This window comes from Epinephelus moara, chromosome 3, assembly GCF_006386435.1.
Source record: "Epinephelus moara isolate mb chromosome 3, YSFRI_EMoa_1.0, whole genome shotgun sequence".
NCBI lineage: Eukaryota > Metazoa > Chordata > Actinopteri > Perciformes > Serranidae > Epinephelus > Epinephelus moara.
The window spans coordinates 23,808,163-23,830,055 of NC_065508.1; the positions used below are offsets into that span (position 1 = coordinate 23,808,163).

A 21,893-nucleotide genomic window follows, 5' to 3' on the forward strand; every position below is an offset into this window, starting at 1 on the left:
ATGTCGTCCAAAATCATGAAAAAAGTCATAGTATAGCATGTCGTCCAAAATCATGAAAAAAGTCATAGTATAGCATGTCGTCCAAAATTATGAAAAAAACGCAGTTGTAAAAATCTGCTAAGCAAAACAGTGATATTGTAGCATGTCATAATAATGTCCAAAAAACACAGAATACAATTTCATAAAAATTTTCACTAGAAAGTTTCAATAGTATGTCCTACAAATGTCATATAATGCCATAAAAATGTTGACGTGACTGCCTCTGTACGGTGCACAACTTGTGGTCAGATGGGTCCTCACCTTTACTTTCTGTTGGTGGTGGTATATCTGCCAGGCGATATGGACGTGCATGGCGCACCATTTCCCTGGCTTCTGTAGGTACAAGAGCAAAACATGGCGTCAACTTCATTCTTTGATAAGCAGGACAGTAAAGCCACTACTGCTTCTTCGTTTACATATTAAACATTAAATGTGTGGTCAAGTGTGCAGATTTTTTACATCTATAGTTTAAAAAATCTGAATGGTATATCCACAGTGTTGCTTAACAAGTGCCTGGACAGTCCAACGAATATGAATGCATGACATTATTAGGTAATTAGACCCACATTAGTGCTATATAGTCAATACACATTGAACCTCACACATCATTCAACCATCTTAAATGGTCAAATAACATAAACACAGTGTACCCTTCTCATTTGTTTACAGACATGTCACCTGTAAATGACATACTGACAATGTAAAAATGGTACATGTGGCACCTTTAATTACATATTTTACTTCAATATATGGTGTATGGTTGTTAAAGGGTATGTGACAGAGGTCTAGTAATTATAGCTGTGATTTGAGTAGTCGTGTAGAGCAATGCATGACTATGTTGAAGCAAAGTCTGTCAGTAGTGTTTCCACATACAGAGGCTGTGCTGTTCTCCAAAATGAGCTTTGTTGTGGCAGAAACTAGTACACTCTGCCTCCAAGTGCTGCACTCATTTAATTAAAGACATTATCTACTCCATTAGCAAAAACCCTTTAAGGCATCATGGCTATTATTGTGTGTGTGTGTGTGTGTGTGTGTGTGTGTGTGTGAGGGTGCAGGAGGCTGAGGCACTGCAGGGAGCGAGCACTCACCCTGAGAACGGGCCGAAATGGATCCGTTAGCTACGGGAGGGAGAGGGGAACAAAAGAGGCTGAGTTATTTTGCTGTCAATCAAATCACTTGTAATTAGTCTCTGTGTGTGGCATTCATTATGAAGCAAATTAAAATGTTCCCTTTAAAATGAAGCTTTTCAGGAGTAATTAACACGCGGGTTCTTCCTGCGTGACCCTCTGCATACAAACGAACGCAGCAGCCGAGAGGAAGGCAGCCTGCGTTGTCTTTATCCTCCGTCTGATGACTCAAAGACTTATGCAACATGTACAGAGAATCTAAAGGTTTCCTCTATGAGTGTTGTCTGTTTGTGTGTGTGTGTGTGTGTGTGTGTGTGTGTGTGTGCGCTCTTACCCGGGGGTCCTTCTGTAAGAATGTGTGTGGGACGCCTCCAGGTCTCCCGGACACATCAAGTGGATTCGAGGTCTAAAGAGCAGCAGACATAGATCGAAACAAAATTCTCTGTAACTCCTATTTTCAGTTTGTCTTTCTGTGTGTGTGAGAGCTCTCTGAGAACGTGGGTGTGTGGCGGTGTCCCTGTGCGCCTTACCTTGGGCTGAAAGGCGCCCTGCAGCGAGCCGAAGGGCCCAGTCGGGGGGATGACAGGGGGAAGGCCAGACATGGCCGGTGGGTAGGAGTGGAAGAGCTGAGGAGAGAAAAGAGGCAGAGGAGGCATGAGGATGGCGCGGGAAATGCAGGACAGCAGCTTCACACGGCGGTGGAGATGGAGCAAACATGTAATGGGGGACACATGAACCTCAACATTTCTTTCCATTTTCCAAGACGCGATAGGAAAGTTACAAATGATTGCCTCTGTGTTTCACAAACAGCAAGTTTATAAAATATTCCCTGCTTGTTCCCGCTGGATTTAAATAAGGCCAAACACGGCTTTGATGTGAAAACTAGAATGTTGTAATACAAGCAAAACACACGTAAAGCAAACAAGTGCTCAAGGCTCCTGTGGAGAAACATATGTAATCAACCGCTCACTGTAATTGTTCTTGTCAATCATATTAGCCTTAGTTAGAAGCAGAGTTTCTCATGTTTCTCAACTTGCATGCTTGCATTTAATCGCGGCTGGTGCAACAGAATTATTTAAACTTGTTCAGCCAGGACGAGTTATCAGAAGGAGGAGATGCTGTGCGGTCAGTACGCTTTAGAGAGAGGCAAAGGCTTCGGGGTATTTGCTGCTGCTGTAATAACAGCCAGGGAACGCTAAGAATCCGAAATGAAGCACTTAAAAAAAAACTAGCAGCATTCTGCACCGTCTATTGGACCCGGGGACTGAATACAAATACTTGATTTTTCTGATATTAAAATGTTCCTTGCACATATGCGGGCACACACGGCAGCAGACGTCTGGACACTTCGGCAAACATGGCACGAGAGCAGGGTCCAATGTTTCCAGTAAGTCCCCCTTTAGTGAGTAATAATCATGAGCAAGCCACTGCTGTTAGCAGACAAATACAAATGGAGAGTAGTAGGCAAGACAAAGATACAGTATTCCTCTGGCAATAACAGTCTCCTCTGTAACGCAGCCGCTGCCTTCTTCTGTATTAATTTCTATGCACAACAGTTTTTCCGCTGCATGCATGCACAATAAATCTCTTGCTCCGAGATGTAAGAATCCAGCACTGTTTCATTAATCACATTTGCTCGGGCTCAAGGGTGAAATGGTACAGCTAGGATGCTTACAGTATCCATTAAGAAGCGGATGAGCGATTGCATGGAAATCATACATCTAACACACACACACATACACACACACACAAAGCTGTAACACCAACTAGCATGGGCTGGGATGGCATAATGGGCAAGCAACACTGCTCTGCAGGCAGATAGTACGCAGCAGGGAAACTCACACTGTGTCTGTAGAAGGGGTCAACTTTTGTTGGGTATTTTTCAAACTGTAGGAGAAATGAAACAGAGCTAAGTACAAAGAGAAAACATGAGAGCCTAAACATGTACACTGTAACAGCGTTGACATCGGCCTCTCTCAGGGTTCATCTCAGGCCGACACAAAATGCATCACAAAGTGTATTTTAAGGCTAACAACATGCTCACAGACTGACATTATGATTCAAGATCTAAAATGTCAACTTAGATTCAAAGTTCAACCACTTCCCAAACCAGACTGTTTTCATCCTCCCCCTTTTCGTGATTATCTGAAGACCTTTTAAACTAGCGTGGGTTCTGTGTCTCATTTGGTCTCCTTTTAGTGGTGCAGCTCAGGCTCAGGGCGAACATTTCCCCAGTCAAGACTAAACACTGCAGCCATAAAGAGCCTTTTTATGGCCTCATTAGCTGTCAGAGGCCTCGCCATGCTGCCTTTGAGGTATCATCAGAGCCAAGCGAACCCTCTATGGGCCAGGCAGTTAAGAATGTGTGTGTCTGTGTGTGTTAGTGTGAGTTTTAGGTCCAGCCACCCATTGCCTGTGGTCTCCCCCAACAAACAGCGGGGCTCTTAAACGCAAGGCATTTGCCAGTAATGAAAACCCCCAAACGGGACCAAATGATGTCATTAAATTCAGAATGAATTAAGTGTATTATGTTCTGAAAGCTGGCTCTGAAGTTAACATGCTTTGGGCAAGTTATTGCCAATTTAGAAAATAACGGCGACTCCAGTCTGGAGTCCCGGAGTATGCCAGAGAAAACACTAGAAAGGCTTTCTGGGAGAATAAAGGAATGATTGTAGCGTGGACGGACACACATGGTCATCATTGAAATGCCGCCGCAGAAACCCAAGGGTCCCCACAGCGTGCTGCTCACACACATGTCCGACTGTGTAAAATCTTCACTCTCACAACCACAAGGTGAAAACACTCAGCGCCGTGCCCGCCCACTCTTCTACACATGTAAAACTCATTACTACAACACATATGAAAACATTTTGGCTGCAGTGATTCTTTTTTCCCGCCTTCCACCCGCTCCAACCCAATACAGGTGCGTTCTACTTATCCTCACATTTCTGGCAGGGGTACGCACCATGGGCGGTGCTGGGGTGGGCATGATGGCGTGGGGGAAGGGCGTGAAGGTGTGCTGGTGGGTGTGCTGGTGGGTGTGTTGGTGCTGATGCTGGTGCTGATGCTGATGCTGGTGCTGGTGGAACTCTGTGCGCAGGTAGGGCGGAGGGCCCAGCGAGGCGCCACGGTCGGCACTCTGGGAGGCCAGGAAACGGGTGTTGAGCTCCTGGCGCAGAAGGTCTTGCTCTGGAGAGAGAGAGAAAGAGGGAAGGGAGGGTAAGGACAGTGGTGGCCCCAGAAATTTTTCGGGGCGGTACACCAAAAGCCATAAGTGAAAATTAGGAATTCTGTGATGCTGTTGCAGTATAAAGGCTAGTTGAAATCTATGCCAATGAGTACGTTAATACTGGTATCTTTACTTTCTTATGTTAACATTGCTAATTATCTGACGTGCATGGACTAATCCCAGCACAGCTAATATTTTGAGTTTCACAACAATCCTGTTTTAATGTGCTACATATCTGCATATTAACAGGCTGGCTGTCCTTTTCCTTACAGAGAAAATACTTCGAAGGAGTACACTGATCATAAGGAATGAAACATTTACTGGGAACAAGCCTTCTCAGTTTAGGGGAGACTCATGGGTACTCATAGAATCCATTTCCATTCAGATATTTTGAGATGAGAGTTATAAGGACCCTGTCAAAAATGGCCATGCCAGTTGTTCCCTGCTGGCACCAGACGTCAAAATTACATCAGAAAGACGTTACATCGGACAGATGTTAAAATTAAGTTGGAATTAAAGTAGGGTTGTTGATATTTTAAATGTCTAACAACTCTAGAATTTCACGTTGCATGTGAGTGTGCACCCTGGAGTGACTTTTTAACCAAACAAAATGTCTGAACCAGCCACTGGGGGGTGAACGGGTGAGCTTGTGGCAGATGCTTCCAGTGCGCTTTATCTCTTTATGGTTTTGGCGATCCATTCATTCTCAACACAATATATACATGCTCACCATAACACAAAAGGGTGACAGCATGGTCCATAAGTATTCCATTGGGCAATTCAGTTTTCCACGCCAATACTTCATGCTTTTCAACATGCGTCCACAACACTGTTTGTGTCCCCATTCCACACCTGATTCTCATTACCTGGAGCTTACTCATATGCCCTTCACGCATGAGTGCTCCACCTTGTGTTCAGTTTAATAACTGCATGTGTATATTTATTCTACCTTGTTTAGATAAGGATAGAACAAACAAAACTATTTTATGGCTCCAAAACACCCCATATAGGCTAAATCCTGTGCTGCATGTCAGCCCCTTTTTTCTTTCTCCCCCTCGCAAATAAAACCTGCTCAAAAAATAATCTTTAAAAAAAGAATTTTGAATTGCGTGTACGTTAACATTCTGATGTTTTGCAGACGTTTTATTCTCTATACCTTACAACTAAATGTCGGTATTTTATGTTAAGATGACATTAGCATAAGACGTTTGGAAGACATTGGATTTTGGTTACCTGACAACACAACTTAAACCAACAAAATATCAACGGTCGTCAGTATTCTCCATCAACTGACACTGGCATTAGACGATGTCTTGACATTGAATTTTGGTCACCTGACGCCACAACCTCAATTCAACTAAAATATCTAGTGGTGCCCCCTAATGGTTGACCAAACCTTAGTCGACTAATATGGTCATTAATCAGCAAGATTTCATTTGTCGCTTAGTTGCAGAAAAACAACAAAACAGAAAAGACAAACACGAAACTCTTTTAGGAGCTGCACCTTGTCAAAATAAATCAAAACCTATATGACTGGACCATGTGGGAATTTAATTTGAAAGGACAGACACAGGAAGTGTCCACGCTCAGCAGTCAGACAGGAGTCAGGTTAATTTCCAGGGCTGGTACCTGCGGTTATTCCACAGGCTAGTTAATAACATGTCGGGCAGGAAATCCAAAGTGTGGGATCATTTTGAGAAGGTGAAGGACGAACCCAAGGTGATATGTAAACTCATCTTCATTGGTCGACTACAAACATGACGTATCATCTGAAACATGGAAGTAGCTACATGCCCATTAGCCCACAGCGTCATTAACAGGCGGCTCGCTCAGTGTGTGACGTGCACTTGTAGCTAAAATATAGGCCTATATTAATGAAGGCTCATTAGTACAGTTTTGTATTTCTCTGTAATGTAGCACAGTGTTAACAATGTTACTGATACTATTCTTTCTCACACCTTCAACTCAAACCATTCTGCTGCCCCGCCCTAAATATATCATTTAATAATTAAATTAATATTGTAAATATGCAGGTGACTAGTCGACTAATGGCCCTAAATGACGACTGTTGGTTGACTAGAAAAATTCTTAGTCGGGGGCAGCCCAACAGATATCAACACTGAAAGATGCTAGTAGCCAGCTCTGTTGTCTTGTCAAAATTCAGCCTTAGTTTGGAGCATTATTTAGCGCCCTTCCAGACAAGCTATGCCGACATGACTGGTACCAATTGATGTCTTAAGTGGTTTAGTTTCAAGATAACACTATCCAATGAGCAGGCCACAGTCTCTTATAAACAGGAATTACAGCCTCCAATTATTTTGATGGGGTGGGGGGGTTGGGGGTTGGGGGGGGGGGCAGCAGTAGTATCAGGGTGGCCATGTCCCCCCTTAGGGGCACCACTGAATTAGGACTGGGTTTATTAATCATGGGAAGGTCACTGTGAAGAGTTCTCAAACATTCTTCATGACAGATTTTGAACATACACATTAATGGCCACATGTAAGGTTTCTCTCTGGGACCACCATATGGTATGGATTTTATAGTGGGATTTTTTTTTCTGTCTAAATTAAACTTTTTGGTAAATGTAGCTGTCGTTACATTAAGTCAAGCTAATTACTCTTCTTATTACATGTCTCTAATTAAGAGATATTCTTGTTAATTTAATTACAGTAAAATTAAAGTTAGAGCCCCTCAGAGATGCCTGGAGGGCCCAATGTGAGAGCTACATATGTCATCAAATAAGGGAAGCCATGTAAAAGTAACCGAAAAAAAAAAAAAGAAACATCCAGGAAATGGCTGTGATTATCAGCGTGTCATTTTAAATTTAAGCGAGGCTCGAGATGATTAGAACTGTCTGACTGCTGGAACTGTCAAATACTGTGATTTGATACACTATAGCCCCTCTGAGACGACATCTGTTGTTCTAATAACCTCTGAACAGCCTGTGGAGAAAGAATGGATTTCAAGTAATCGCTGGCTTTTCTTCTAAATTCAACAAAACGTGCCTTGAGAGATTATATCTCCTCCTGAGTAACCTTATCCTTCCTATTCCACTGTGACTCGCTACAAGATTTTCTGCATTCATTTCAAGCTTTATTGGGCCGGCGAGTGGGGGTAGAATTTTCTCTTCATAAAAATTTCATTAGTATCTTTTGAACAAAATCCAGCTCACTCCATTCCGTATTGACTAAATTGATTTCTCGCACATGAACGCTATTCCAGGTGAAAATGGAAGTTCTGGGAACATTGCTAAAGGTGAGCCCCCCCGTCTGCCCACACTGACCCTGACATTTAGCTCGGCGACGCTGCATGGAGATGTGCATGGGGTCTGTAATCGCTTTCGCAATGTGGCCTGACTTGCTGGTGGATATTAGTGGTGTGTTGAGAGTCGATCAATCACAGCATGACATAAAGAGTGTGAACTTGAACTGTCCACACCACTATAAACACACAAAACGTTAGGCATGGAGTATGTGTGGATTATCTTGGACTCTGTTGCTTGTTTCCTTAAATAATTACCAGAGCAATATTCTGTCTGTCCATCTGTCTCTGCATCTCAAATGCTTTCAAATCAAATGCCGCTCTAAATGTACTTCTCACATGTCTCGACTGTTTAGGCAGTCTGATGCAACAACTTGCTAAAATAAGAGTCAGTCAGCTGAACGTGCAATCCTCTGCCACATCACTTGGGGGCGATGTGGAGATGTTTACAGGCCTTTGTGATGTTTACCTGAGTAGGCACTCCCAGCAGCAGGATGTCCGGGTACTGGCAGGGTGCTAGACGTAAGTGGTGGTGGTGGAGGCAAGGCCGCTGGAGGAGCGAACATATTGGGGTGATGTGGGTGCGGCGAGGACTGCAAGGCAGGAGGGAAGCTGTGGGGGGTGCTCTGGTTAGCCGCCAAGGGCAGCGGGAAGGTGGAGGCTGCTGCTGCTGCTGCCACAGGAGGAGGCGGGTGGTGGGGGAGGTGCAAAGAGGGAGCAGGGGGCCCGTGGGGCTTGGTGCCTGGGGTGCTGCTCCTGCTGCTGCTGTAAAGAGAGAAAGAAAAAAAAAGAGAAAGGCGGAGGAAGGAGCCAGGTTAAGCCAGGCGCGATCAGTCAGAATTAACACTTGTTCCTCCACATCCCCTCGTCTCCATCTGCTCCGACGTTCAATTCCCAGCACAGTGTTTTCACACCTCAACTGTCCTCCATTTACAAACGCCTCCCTGCCTCTCCCTTGTGCTTCACAGAATCCAGGGCAAACATGATCCGCGAAAACACCACATTCACAACACCCTCGGATGCAAATAAACCACCGCTGGCAAGCATAACAGAACGTGCATCTGTCTTTGAACAGCTTCTGTAAGGCACTTCCTCCAGAGCCAGGTAGTGAACATGTGCATCGGAAACGGGATGAGAGCGAGAGAGGGTGTGTGTGCATGTGTAAGCAAACAGTCTTTTGTAGTGTGTGTGGGTTTTCCCCGGGGGCAGTCACAGAGCTTGCGTCTCCACAGCTCCGCGCGCTAAGCCTAAAAGCTCATTTGCAGCGCTCGCTCTTCGCTGTGGGCCCCGGCCGTGATTATTCACAGTGGGTGCCAGGCCCTGTTGGCGCACTGGCAGACTGGCAGGGCTGGCACAGAGAGAGGGAGGCAAAGCCAAGTCCTGAGAGCCTGCGAGGCAGAGCTGTTGTTGGGACTGAGTGGATTCTGAAGGAGCTATCCTGGAGTCTTAAATTAATGGAGAGAGCCTCATAGGCCTCAGTGCCTCTCAACAGATATAGGACACAACAGACTGGCTCTATTGTTATTTTTAATAATGTGAAAAATGACTAAGATTGTGGTGAATTTGAAGCCGAATCCCACTGACGATTCTTCATAACTTGGGAAAATTTACAGCCTTCTGAAGTATTTAATATTTCAAGGAAGATTATCACAACTTTCCCCCAGTTCTCTTGCACAAATCAGTGAAGGATTCAAGGTTGTACTGTTGCACATACAGCCAGTATAACTAGTGGGGGCTGAAATCTATACAGAGCCCTGGTGACAATGTGGGTAGCTAATAAATCACAGGCACTCAGAGCACATTTGGCCCTTTTATTCCGCTGTTAATAATCAGTGCTTCTGTTTGGCTCGGGAACTTCAAGCTCTCCCTGATGGCAATTTACATACTGATCGGGCATCATGCACACTTCCAGCTCAAGAGATATTCTAGTATTTTCAAGTGTGTGTGAATATGGAGGTTCTGTCTGTACTGCACTGCACACAATTTTCTGCCTCAGAGCGCACGAGGACATGAGAGACGTGACATGTTTTTCTAAATTAAACTGATGTGTGAGGTTGTGTGTTGTCGGCCTTACCTGTGACCGTTGAGGTTGAGGCCGTTGTAGGCAGAAAGGGGCCGGGGGTGGCAGCGTGACGGGGGCCGTTGGGGCCCTGCCTGACTGGGGTGCTGTTGGTGAGGGTGATGGGTGGGGAGGGCAGGCGACGGCGGGTGCGGGTGAAGGCTGGGCGTCGGTGGAGGCCGAGGGTGGGACAGCAGTTCAGGCTGGTGCTGGGGCCGGGGAGGGGGGGGCGGCGAGGGCTCTTGGCCCTGGGCGAGAGGCAGGGCTGCGGGCGTCTGAGGCCTGGGGAGAGCCTCTGAGCGTGAGGGCAGGTGTGCGGAGGCCGGAGCCTGGGCGGGGCCGTTTGTCTGGGTCCGATGAGGGGACAGGGGCTGGGGGACGGACGGCTGGGGTTGCGACTGGGGCAGGGGGAGGGTTTGGGGGGGAAGAGGCTGACTGGGGGTGCTGGACGCAGGGGGTTGGGGGTCCCTGCAGGTGTCCTGGCTCCTCTCCTGACTGCGCTCTAGGCCTGACACCTTGAGGAGGCCTGGGCCATGAGGCTCCTGGCTGCCATTGGTGGAGAGCACATGGATGCCAAAATCTGGAACTGTGTAAGACACAAAGAGAGAGAACATTTTTAGTTTCCAAGATGAACAGAAGTATGAAAAGCAGTAGAAACGTAAATTCACTGACGTGTCGGTGTTTTAATGGATTAGAATCTTCTGACAGCGAACAAGAGCACGACTCTCAGTGACGTACATCAAGCCCAGATGCTCTTTGTCTCTAATAAACATTACATGTGCGTGCAGGCTTTTGTAAATCATTGTCTGTATAACTGCCATCTCCTCTGGCGTTATTTCGTGTGTGCGCTCTGACAAACTTTCCCACAAACCGACACACACACACACACACACACACACACTTATGTCCCTACTCTTCCCTCCCACACTGACACACCCTGCTGGGGTTTGCAGCTGTGCCAGCACAAGCACCAACTCCTGAGCCCTTTCACGCAGCCTTTAACACTGTCCCTGGGGACAAACTACACAGCTGAATTGTGTTTTTCTTGTTCGGGCTAAATCAGTTTGTGTCGTACACAAAGAAACATCACCTCCATTATCATTTTTCTTCGCCTGCGTGACAGAACCTCCATTTGCAGGACAAATTAAATGTATCTTGGTCAGATTTGTTAATGAGGCATTTTTGCATGTACTTGCAACTGACTGGTGTAACTGACATCTATTATATGAGGAAACAAATTAGCTGAACTGTGCAAACACTATAAAGTTTTGCATGAAAATTTAGATTTGCATTTACTTAACTGTTGGGTTGCCGTTGCCTTTATTCTTTTTCACTTCTCCCAAAGTCAAGACACCTTATCTAACTGAAAACTGCAGGTATTATAATAATATTCATCTTTGGAAACACTGTTTGTTCTGTACCTCATGCAAACAGGTAGAGAGTGATGACTGTAAGCACATATTAAAGTGGCATATATTGGTGAGGTTGCAGAACTAAACTTGTCTTGTGTACCAAGTGTGTAGGAGAACTACGGTGGCTGACGTGAGAACGAAAACATGTGTTTGATTTGTGTGTTTTTCGCTACAGTAGAACAACGTGGCAGGAAGAGGACTCGCTGTATGTAGGAATAAATGGCTCAGTCTAAGGTCACGAATACCCAACAATTCTTATTTCTGGTGATTATATAATGAAACCATAGTTCTGAATATATTCCTTTCAAGAACACTGTAGGATAACACTGCATGTGTTCATTCACTTTTTCATGTGGCACGAAGGACAGGTGTGAGTTTAGCTTGCTGTCCAACAAGGTGAGGATTAATTTTATGGACTTTAAGTAGCTGCCAAAAACCAACAATTACCTGCCATTAGAGGCCCTGTTGGGCTCCATTCTGTACAAAGTGTGAATTAATCCAGAGAATGAATAATAGCCACTGTACAATGGCGGAGTTGCACAGAACAATAGCTAATAAGCTCCGTCCAGGGTATTTCTCTGCAGGCACCTCCTCCTACAGAACAAAGTGCTCAGACAGCAGTCAGCTTGGCTGCTCCAGAGGCGAAGAGGCTCATGGGGGATGACAGTGCATACATAAACTGTAATTAACTCTCCCCAGGCCTCAGGGGGGTTTAGGGGCAGGAGTGAGGGCTCCTCCTCTCCCACAGGGAAGCCAGCTAAATCCTTTACCTGCCAAAGAGACATGGATGGGACCCAGCTCTCCTGGGTTAAGATAGCTGAGGAGCTGCAGCCTGTCACAGCGAGCTGCCATCTCCCTGACACACTACTCCCTCCAGACCGACTCCCCCGGGAGCAGGCAGCTCTTCGAGAACCTTCGTCCATTAGCATTAAAATGCAAAGCGAGGCATGTGATATCATAGTTAAGGATCAGGGGAGATAATTCCTAGTGCAAAATCACAATCAATAACTACAATAACAGCTATTGACTCTTGCTCCGTGTGGGAGAGCTTACTGGGACATCTGCCAGCCTGTCAGGAGACAAAAGGCATGCGTTGCCAGGTTGAAGTGTTTTTATAATAGTCTCTGTAAGGTGTCTTTATGCAAGCACAAATAAGACAAGTCCCCTCATAATGCAGAGGCGTCAGTTTTCAAAACTAACTAACCCTCACAGAGACACTATCTCTTCTTTGGCAGTCTGCACACAAAACACATCCCTGTTCAACACTCATGTGCATCAATGAACAAGAAAGCCCAGCAGCCCTTAAATCCATCTCCCTCACCCATGTCAATCTTCTCCACTTACAAATGCTATTACCGGTCAAGAGAGACTGCTGCTGGCAAACAACTCCACCGCAGCAGACGGGGAGAGGAGAAATTCCCAATTCTCAACTCTCCCGCCGCACCTCTCTGTCCCTGAGGTCCGCTGCTTGTTTTGAGAATGTGCTAACATGCTAAAAAGAGGGTGTCTATTCTGGTCATAATGAAGACTCCAGGGCCGGGCGGAGCGGGGAAAGAAGAGAAGAGGAGTATATGCCAGCTTCCCTCCCGCGAGGGTTCATTTGTCAGTCTTCTTCATCCCTGGAAACAAATAAGCGCAATTCCCGCTTGGGATACTCAAAATGTGGAGCCTCGCTGTTTCTCAACGTTTCAGTCGTATTCTGGTCTCTAACTAGCGCACGTTGCTCGCTGGAGCATTACAGCGGGGATTGAGGCCTGTGGGTGTGCGGGTTAGTCAGGGAGGCGCAAGCTAGAGGCCGGATTTAAGAGGTGAAGGGGGTACAAGAGGGCTTTGTGAGGGTCAGCTGGGTGTGTGTGTGAGCAGGAAAGCCATTCATTAAGGCTGGATGTCAGGGGACCCAGCGAGGGGCTTAGGGGGATAACTCATTATCGCAGGGTGAGCTGTCTCCTACTGTTCACACACACACACACACACACACACACACACACACACACACACACACACACACACACACACACACCACCACTCCTGATTTGTATCTCCCTGCATGGTTAAAGCTACACTGCAGCATGTCATCATTAGCTACAACTCTGATCTGGCGAGACTGAATATAATGTGATAACATAGAAATATAGCACAAATGTGGATGAAAAACACGAGATAACAGAAGCCTCTTTTATTCTGTCTTTCATCTCACCTTTGTTGTTACTGTCCTTCAGTGGACCGCAGCTCATTAGCGCCATGCAGCTGTATCTGTTAGGATTTTTTAATGTGCCGCTAATATCAAACTGAACCTGCAGGGTTAATAGGCCTGTGTATCGGTTGGTTAATGGTCTTTCATCAGCAAGGTATTTGGATTGGTACAGTCAAGACAAATGGCTCGAATCTTTGAGCCAATCTTTGTACTGCGATAAGATCCACAGAGGGAGTGACAGGCGGCCTGGCAAAGTGAGCCGCAGAACATTAGGAAGTTTAATATGGTGTTAGGTCATTACTGCCGAACATAAGGGGATCTATTACTATATTTCAGTGTCATCCCTGGATACAGCCTGGTCCCATATAAATGATTAACAAACAACCGGCCAACAACATCATCTTTTAAAAGCGCGACTGGCAGGCAAGCACCTGTCCTTTTGAAAAATACATTAGCGCCTGACTCGTGCCAAAAGCACTTTGCTAATCTTTCTCCCTCATGTCGGTGCGGGTGGATGTGACAGCCTACACGCAGGCCTGGAGACATCCTGACAAATTGATGGCTTTTGAGACCGTAGCGACATCCCAAGCCTTCGCCTCTTGCCGTCACCCCTTCCGCCTCGTCCTCCTCAAAATAGCGCCCCCGACGCACTCTAAGCCCTCGCGCTCATTTATGGGATTTCATCCAGGCAGGGGTCACATAGCTGCAATCACACAAAACCAACAACCTAACACATAGCAGGAGCCACGAGACTGACAGCTGAGCCACGGCCGCTCCTTGTGACTGCGTCAGAGGTTTTGATGAGTAGAGCAGAGGCGAAATGCAGACGGGGCTGAGCCTGACACACTGATGAAGACGCTGTCTGGTCAAAGTACCAGAATACAACAATAATCAAAGCCCAATATGCCGAACAGCAGGATATCAGCCTTTTCTCAGTTTCACAGTTTATTCAACTTTCTAATGAGGAACAAGGAAGAACTTTTCAGGTCCTTTATTTGCATACAAATATAACATACAACTCCTTAATAAGATAGCAGGTATATTTAGATTACATGCAGATAAGGGGATATTTAAAGGTCCAGTGTGCAGGATTTAGCGGGGTATTTTGTCAAAAATTTAATATAATAAGTGTTTTCTTTAGTGTGTAATCACCTGAAAAGAGGTGTTGTGTTTTCGTTGCCTTAGAATGAGCCGTTTATATCTACATAGGGAGCAGGTCCTCGTCCACAGAGTCCGCCATGTTGCAAACCCATGCTTCTACAGTAGCCCAGAACGGACAAACCACTGGCTCTAGATAGGGACATTCACGATTTTGCATCAGCCAGTATAGTTTGTAGTCTCTCTGCAACAAGCAGCTTCGGAAAAACACAGATTTTTTAAACGTGGAACTGCTTTATTCAGTGTTTTTACCAGTTTCACTGTTTGTTTTGGAGAGGAAGAGACCTGTGGATAATTCAGCTCCCAGTAAAAACCTCCTGAATGTTTGAATCATAAGTTATCAGAGAAAAATGTGGGCACACATTAGCAGGTGCTGGGCTAGCTGCCCATCTGTGACAAGCCAAACAGTGTAGGAGGAGAAACACTGATTTGTAATGTGAAACTGCTTTATTCAGTGTTTTTAGTGGTTTGAATCACCTGGTCTGTTTGTTTTGAAGAGGAAGAGGCCTCTGTAAAAACCTCCTGAACGATGAACACTGAGGGAAATCTAAGCAAGGGAAGTTTCAGCTGGTTGTAATCTGCAATCCACACCACTAGATGCCACTACATCCCCCTAAATCTTACACACTGGCCTGTTAAAAGGCAACAACTACACTGCCAATGTCAGGTCACAGCGACACATCAGTGTGGTGACCTCAGTGTTACTAAACTGAAGACACAACAGCACCAAAGATAGCAACAGATAACGCCCTGAACAACAGCCAGCTTCATCTGCTGACGTCTCTATTCACAACAAGGAGACGGCCATAAAGAGAAGCAGGTCAGAGTTACTGTGCTAGAGGCTGCGACAGCTGTCCGACTGTTGAGAGCGTCTCGGAAACAGGTGCTAACAGGGAGGGAGGAGCAGGTCTGGAGGGAGGGCAGCCTGCAATGCATTATGGACTCAGGGGGCCTCAGATGATGCAATGACAGGTAACCTCTTGGTGCTGACTGCACGTCTGTCCTGTACCAGTGTCATGCTGCAACACTGGCTATTATTATCTGGTGGGGAGGGAGACGGTCACATGGGGTGACTGGGGTTTGTTCCTCTAGCTGTTAAGCAACAACAATATATAGTCGCTGGCGTGAGAGGGTGTATTTATGCACAGTGGGGCTTTGTTCTAAAATCTAATGTCAGCATGCTAACATTCTGATGTTTAGCAGGTGTATTGTTTACAGTATTTACTGTTTTATTTAGCCTGCTGACGGGACTGTCATTATTTTCATCAACAAAAATAGTGCATGAATCAAAAATCTGACCTGATGATGGCACTAGATGAAAAGTCAAGTAATCAACAAAGTGATCCCAGTTCATCCTGAGGGAACCTGAACATCTGGAGCAGATTTCATGACAATCTATCTAATAGTTGTTGAGACATCAGAATTCGTTTTATTGCCAAGAAAGCTTTGACGTACAAGGAATTCGCTTTGTTTTTTGGGTGTGTAGACATGAAACATAAATATGGGATAAAAAATATATTCTAGGGCGGTGGTTACAACTGGTGCAGCCACAGGGTCCATATTTCTCCTTAGTCATTAGTTTAAGGTCCACACAGTTTAATATATTCAGTGTCATACTTGCATTTGATCATGTTGTTGAGCTAGTTTGCTGTCTCTGTTCAGTAGCTGTCCGTTAGTCACTCTACAGCAAGAAAATGGAACTCCAAAATAAAAGCTTTGTTTCGGAAATTCCCTGTACTTAAATTTTTTTATAAACTTGACACGTCTGCGAGTGACTTGTGTTGGGACCTGACCTCATAACAGGTTACTAAAATGGCTATCAGAAATAATGATTACTAATTATTATCTCTGATAGCCATTTTTGATGCTTTGAACCACGAGTTCCCGACAATTGGTGACCTGTTATGAGGTCTGCTTCCAACACTGAATGGCCCCACCTTTGGACCGCAACCCACTAGTTGAGAACCACTGTTCCAGGAGATGTGCAAAGGTTCACAGAATTAAGAATAAAAAGAATATGCAATGTAGACTGATAGCAGACCAAAACAATGTGCGCTAACATTTCACTCAAAAAAATGTTAACCTCATAGTGGCGATAGAGCGAGGTCTTTAATGTTTTTCAGGCCAAGGACCCCTCAGCAGAAAGAGGGACGGAGCAGGGACCCCCTACGACATACAGTATACTATATAAAACTGAGTTGCACTTGAGATAATTGTCTGAATATTTCTGGGTTGTCTCTTGATAAGTGTATTTTTCACAGACTTGACACGTTTACGAATCACTTGCGGTTCATTCAGAACGAACCCGCAACCCACCAGTTGGGAACCACTGCCCTAGGGGCTGCAAACCATCTGTTGAAGACCCAAGCGCTAAAGGAAAAGTCAGGGAATCATCAAATCATCATGAACATCTGCACCAAATTTTATAATTTTTAAAATATTTCAGTCAGGACCAAAGTGATGGACCCACTGACCCACACTGCTGTTCTCGCAGCTATGCTTTTATAGCATATAAAACAACAGAGGTGATAAAATGGAATATACTGTATAAAATGTAATTTGCTATTTTGACTGGCAGTCCAAAAGCTGTACCTTGGCAGCGTTAAGGTTGGTGTGTATGGGATGGAAAATGTAGCTTGTAGGCAGTTAGCACTGTATCAACGGCCTGGAATAAAAGAGAAAAAGTTTTTCTAAGGAGAAGCGCTGACAACTCCAAAACCCAGAGCTGTCTGTCACAGCTGACAGAAACCTTCCAAGTTGCACTTATTCACTGTCGCCCCTGCAACTCTGTTTCTCTATCTCCGTCTGGTACTCTCTATCTGGCTCCCTGTTGTGCGGCGGTAAGCAGAATCATGCCCAAACCTCTCACAGATCACATCGCTCTTCCAGAGGCAACATTTTTACCACACTCAAGCCGACACAATGCATTTGCTGAAAACTGCACCACGATGCTGGTGGATGATAACAAACACATTCATTTGGTCTGGAGACTTTGTTTTTCAAAGTGTGTGGGCTGGTGGGGCCGGACCAGCTGCAGGTAAATAATGGTTGGGTTGTCAGGAGGAGGCTAAGCTTGTCTGCCCTTCACTTTGTCCTCTTTTCTCCGTGCACACATCATCATCCTGCTTCTCCTCAGAAAACAGAAAAATAAACAGAGGGAGACAGACTGTTTGCTCAAGTTGAATCAATTAAAATGCATGCTGAGCTGAACAAGGATTCGTGGCCCTCATTGAAAATTCCATCTTGCATTGGTATGTCTCAGTAAACATTAATTACAATCAGGATCTCTCTGTGTGCGGGGCTGGGCTCTCAGAAGCTGGCGGAATAAAATCTCCCTCAAAAATATTCACAGTCCCCAGTTATGCAGAATGTTTTAAAAGACAATTTGCCTCAGGGCCTTAGTCTGGAAACCATTTAGTCCCCAAGAAAAAAAAATAAAAAAGGAAAACACTGCGAACTCGCTCCTCTTCTATCTCCATATTTAGTTTGACAACAAAATTAGAGTTGTAATTGAGCAGCAAGTGTTGACAGTGGTCTGACCTCAGGAGTGGTTTAGACAGCATATGTTCCCCAAAGAGCTCCTTGGTGAGGGACCGGGCTGTTTATTTGTTCTTAATGAAGCCTGCAGTTGCATTAATGGCAGACATCTTTAACAGATCTCCCTCCCACACAGAAGAGAACAATAAACAGCAGGCTGCTCGTTTCTGTCGGAGCTCGCTCTCACTTGTGTCCTCGCTTGCATATGCTCATAAAAGCCACAGACTCAGACCCATCCAGCTAATAGATAACACACTGCTCATCCTTCTCTCCATGTGTTTCATCTTTACAGCATCTTGCTAGTTTATTTGGTACAACTACACACTGTAATGCAGTCCAACACAACAGCCCCTCAAGAAACTTACAATGTTCACACACTCAAGAGAGTCTGTCTTTCTCCACACTTTCTCCTCCTTCTCTGGAAACTCAGTGGAGTTCACATTAATGGATGACATTTGAGCTCAACTCCCACGTCTGCAGAATTGGAAGGTCTTTTGAGAACCCAGATGTTCTAATACTCCTCTCTGGTGCCCTAAGTGGAGACAGTCCATGTCGACCAAGTCTCCACATTAAAGGGTAAGTTTGGTATTTTTCAACCTGGTCTCCATTTTCCCATGTTCTTGCATCTTAATGACTAATGGGAAAAACATTTCGGAAATGGGTCCAGTATTGAGCCAGAGCGCTGCAGACAGTCACAGCGGGACAGGCTGCAATATAATCACTTCAGGCATGTATGAACTGACAATGTACGTCCACTAGAAGTACTTGTTTTTGCCACTGACAGGCTCAGATTGTTATTCTACGTGTTTGTCAACATTATGGAAAGGATCCATACAAAGATAGACCTTTTTGTCAAAGATTAAGATCCTTTTTGTGAAAGCAGAACCAGCCCCGAAATCGCTATCACCAAACCCACCAGACTCCATTTAAATAAACAGTAATTTTAGCGTGTTAACAGCCGACATATTTTCACATCTAACAGGGTGAATTACAGGTTTATTTCAACCTAAACAGAGTTGGCGATTGTCAGAACAGTGGAGAGATTAATAAAGAGGGTTTTTGTGAGTTTGATTTTGTTTCTGTTGACTTGGTAAAATTACTGTTTATTGGAGTCTGGTGGCACTGGCGATGGTGATTTCAGAGCTGGTTCTAGTTAAACAAAAAGGTCTATCTCTGTGGGGATATTTTCCATGATGTTGTCAGACACTTGTAAATATGTTTTGAACCTGTCAGTGACAAAAACAAGCCCCCCTCATTGGATGTAAACTGAAGGTGCATAAATGCCCCCAGTGGTTACATTGCAGTCTGTTTCGTCTGCAGGGCTTTCACTCAATATTGGACCAGTTTCAAAAATTGTTCCTATTAGTCACTTGGACAAAAGAAATCCTGAGAAAATCAGGTCCAGGTTGAAAAATACAGACCTTCCCCTTTAAACAAGGGATTCATTTCCCCATCTGCAGAGACACCGCCCCATAATGCACCTCTACCAAGGCTTTGCATGACTGTTAGTCTGCAGTCATGCTGAGGAAGCTGTTAATTCCTATTTTAAAGCTACAGGCTAACCAAATGTTTACAAATGTTGTTGAGCAGAAGAGCAAAGACTTGCACTTTGGTCTTGTGGTATCAGTTCACAGAGAAGCTGAAACCCTGTGTCGGTAACCTTAGCCAGGGAAGCTTTCTCCCTGATCTCATAGCCAAAGCCTCCAGAGAATCTCCAGTCTATTAGCTCCTTATCCCTCCCCTCTACAGCTCTGAAGACTTTAACAGCATTAGCTGCTCTAAGAGCAGTAACACCACACTCTGTGATACCCTCTCGTGTCTCCAGAGTGTCGGAGCACCTCGCAGCAATGAGTTCACAGCTCACAGGCATGCGTGTTGGACATGCCCCAGATGGGAGCTCAGGGCGCTGGGGCCTGACAATGATGGACGCTCCCCTGCTGGCCCTCCCAGACTCTCCGTCATGTCAGCAGCTCTCTAAAGCTAGAGCCCAGAGGGGTGTTGGGTTACACAGCCTGGACATCCCGCCGTGTGGAGGGTCTTGGACTGGAGCTGCTTTATTAGTGCTTGACTCCCAGGGGTGGCTGGGGAAGGGGAGTGGGAAGCTAAACAGAAATAAAGATGCTGGAAGGGGGGGGGTGTTAGGTGAGCGGGCCAACTATTCTGGCTGTGAGAGCGTGACATGTGTAGTCTTTCAGTGAGAACACCACAGCCTGCTGATATCCCCTAACAGTAACACAAACTGCTGCTTTAACAAGCGGTGATTGAGCAAAAGGCCAAAAGCAGGCGGGAGGCGGGGGAGAGTTGTTAAGCCGCCTCTTTTAACATCTATATTTCATGCCTGTCTCATTTGGTTTATGAATTTTGTATCACAAGTTGCAAAGCCAAAGCAAGTGCGTATGTAAATATAAATAGCGTGTGTGTATATGCAGTGATGTCATGGTGCATGGTGTGCGCGGTTAACCAAGACATAAACCCCTGACTCCTCTTCTAAGACAGACTGTCTGTGACTGTGATCCTCTGTGAAATGGTACCAATCTGGGGTAATTGGGCTGTTCTGAGCTCTTCTGACAGATGCGAGGCCATGGAGCAGTGGCTGCCAGACCGCTGAGAACAAGCACTTACACATGTTTACAGTACAACAGAGTGCAAGACAGAAACAGAGGAGGAGGAGGGTAATGCAAGAGTGACAGGAAAAAGCAGAGAGGGAAAGACGCTCGCTCTGTCCCGTCTCCTACCTTCGCTAGTATCCATCCGTGCTCCATTCATACTCTGTCTGGTAGAGCCAATGCGAACTGTCTCCCCTCTCTCTTCATAATGAAGCCATTTACTAACAGAGAGCTGCAGCGACAACACTCTTCCACCCACAGTAGCTCTGATTACAGCTGCTCCTGTAATGGCTCTTAACTGGTTCGCTCTCACCCCGCCAGCATGTGGAAAATCTGCTGCCTTAGACAGCTCCTGGGGCCTAAATGTTTGGACACCTTCCCCCAACACCGCCCCACAAAATCACCATCACTGTCCTTTAAATTCACAAGGATGTATCGGTGGGATCAGTGGCAGCGGGGTGTCCCATTTCCAGCTTGCCTTTAGAGAAATCTTTATATATCCCTGAGGGTGTGAGGTCAGGGTGGAGGGAACGTAATGGGAGAAGAGCCTGGTCAGGGACTCGATGACGGGCATGCTGGCACAGGTGACCACCAGAATGGGTGGATGGAAAGCCTGCCAAAGGGCCAGACTTCTCCTGCCAGTAGCCTGTGCAGGGCAGCCCTCAGGGGGACACTCGTTGCCTGCGGCTGACAGATCCTCTGCGGGTTTGGCTGTCATGACCAGGCTCACTGAGGCTTTGAAATAACAGCAGCGTGTAATGAGGATCCATCCAGTCCACAGCAATTGGTCAATGCACACTGTCACAGTGGTGTAAAACTACACCGAGAGACAAGGCAGCTGTGGAGCGAGCCAGACCATTTGACCTCAAACATCACGTCACGTGTACGGGAGCCAGCTGATGGTACTTCTCACAGGGCCTGATATCTCTACTAGTGAGGAGTGAGAAATGGTAGGTGTTGTTTCTTTGTGAGCATGTTTTTCCCCAGAGAGACACACAGAAGTCTCATGGCTGGCTGAGGAAGTGAGATTCTTGCTGACATGTGAGGCACCGTGGGCCTCTCAGCAGCCCCTACACTCTGTCAACCCTTGGCTTATTCAACGTCATAGTAGTGTGCACACCGTACCAATGTGGATTTAGATATGCTCAAGTGTTCACTAGCGTCATGAGCATGGTTGCTTGCCTAGTATGATGAATACGAGTATGTGCATCTTAAGCGATTGTTCTCTAAATCTTCTCAATCATTCTGAAGTGTCCAAATCATTTTTAAAC

The 21,893-nt window shown here is 45.7% G+C and overlaps 1 protein-coding gene across 2 annotated transcripts in view; it reads right to left on the reverse strand.

Annotated features, from left to right (window-relative positions):
* auts2a (activator of transcription and developmental regulator AUTS2 a) overlaps positions 1-21,893 on the reverse strand; it is a 447,476-nt gene that overhangs the window by 12,561 nt on the left and 413,022 nt on the right. For both annotated transcript variants that reach the window (XM_050040295.1, XM_050040296.1), the window contains 8 exons: positions 9,731-10,301; positions 8,126-8,421; positions 4,111-4,355; positions 3,009-3,053; positions 1,697-1,792; positions 1,501-1,572; positions 1,128-1,157; positions 301-372 (listed from right to left, as the gene is read on the reverse strand). In XM_050040295.1, the coding sequence (XP_049896252.1) occupies positions 301-372; positions 1,128-1,157; positions 1,501-1,572; positions 1,697-1,792; positions 3,009-3,053; positions 4,111-4,355; positions 8,126-8,421; positions 9,731-10,301 (1,427 nt within the window). The remainder of the gene's footprint in view (positions 1-300; positions 373-1,127; positions 1,158-1,500; positions 1,573-1,696; positions 1,793-3,008; positions 3,054-4,110; positions 4,356-8,125; positions 8,422-9,730; positions 10,302-21,893) is intronic.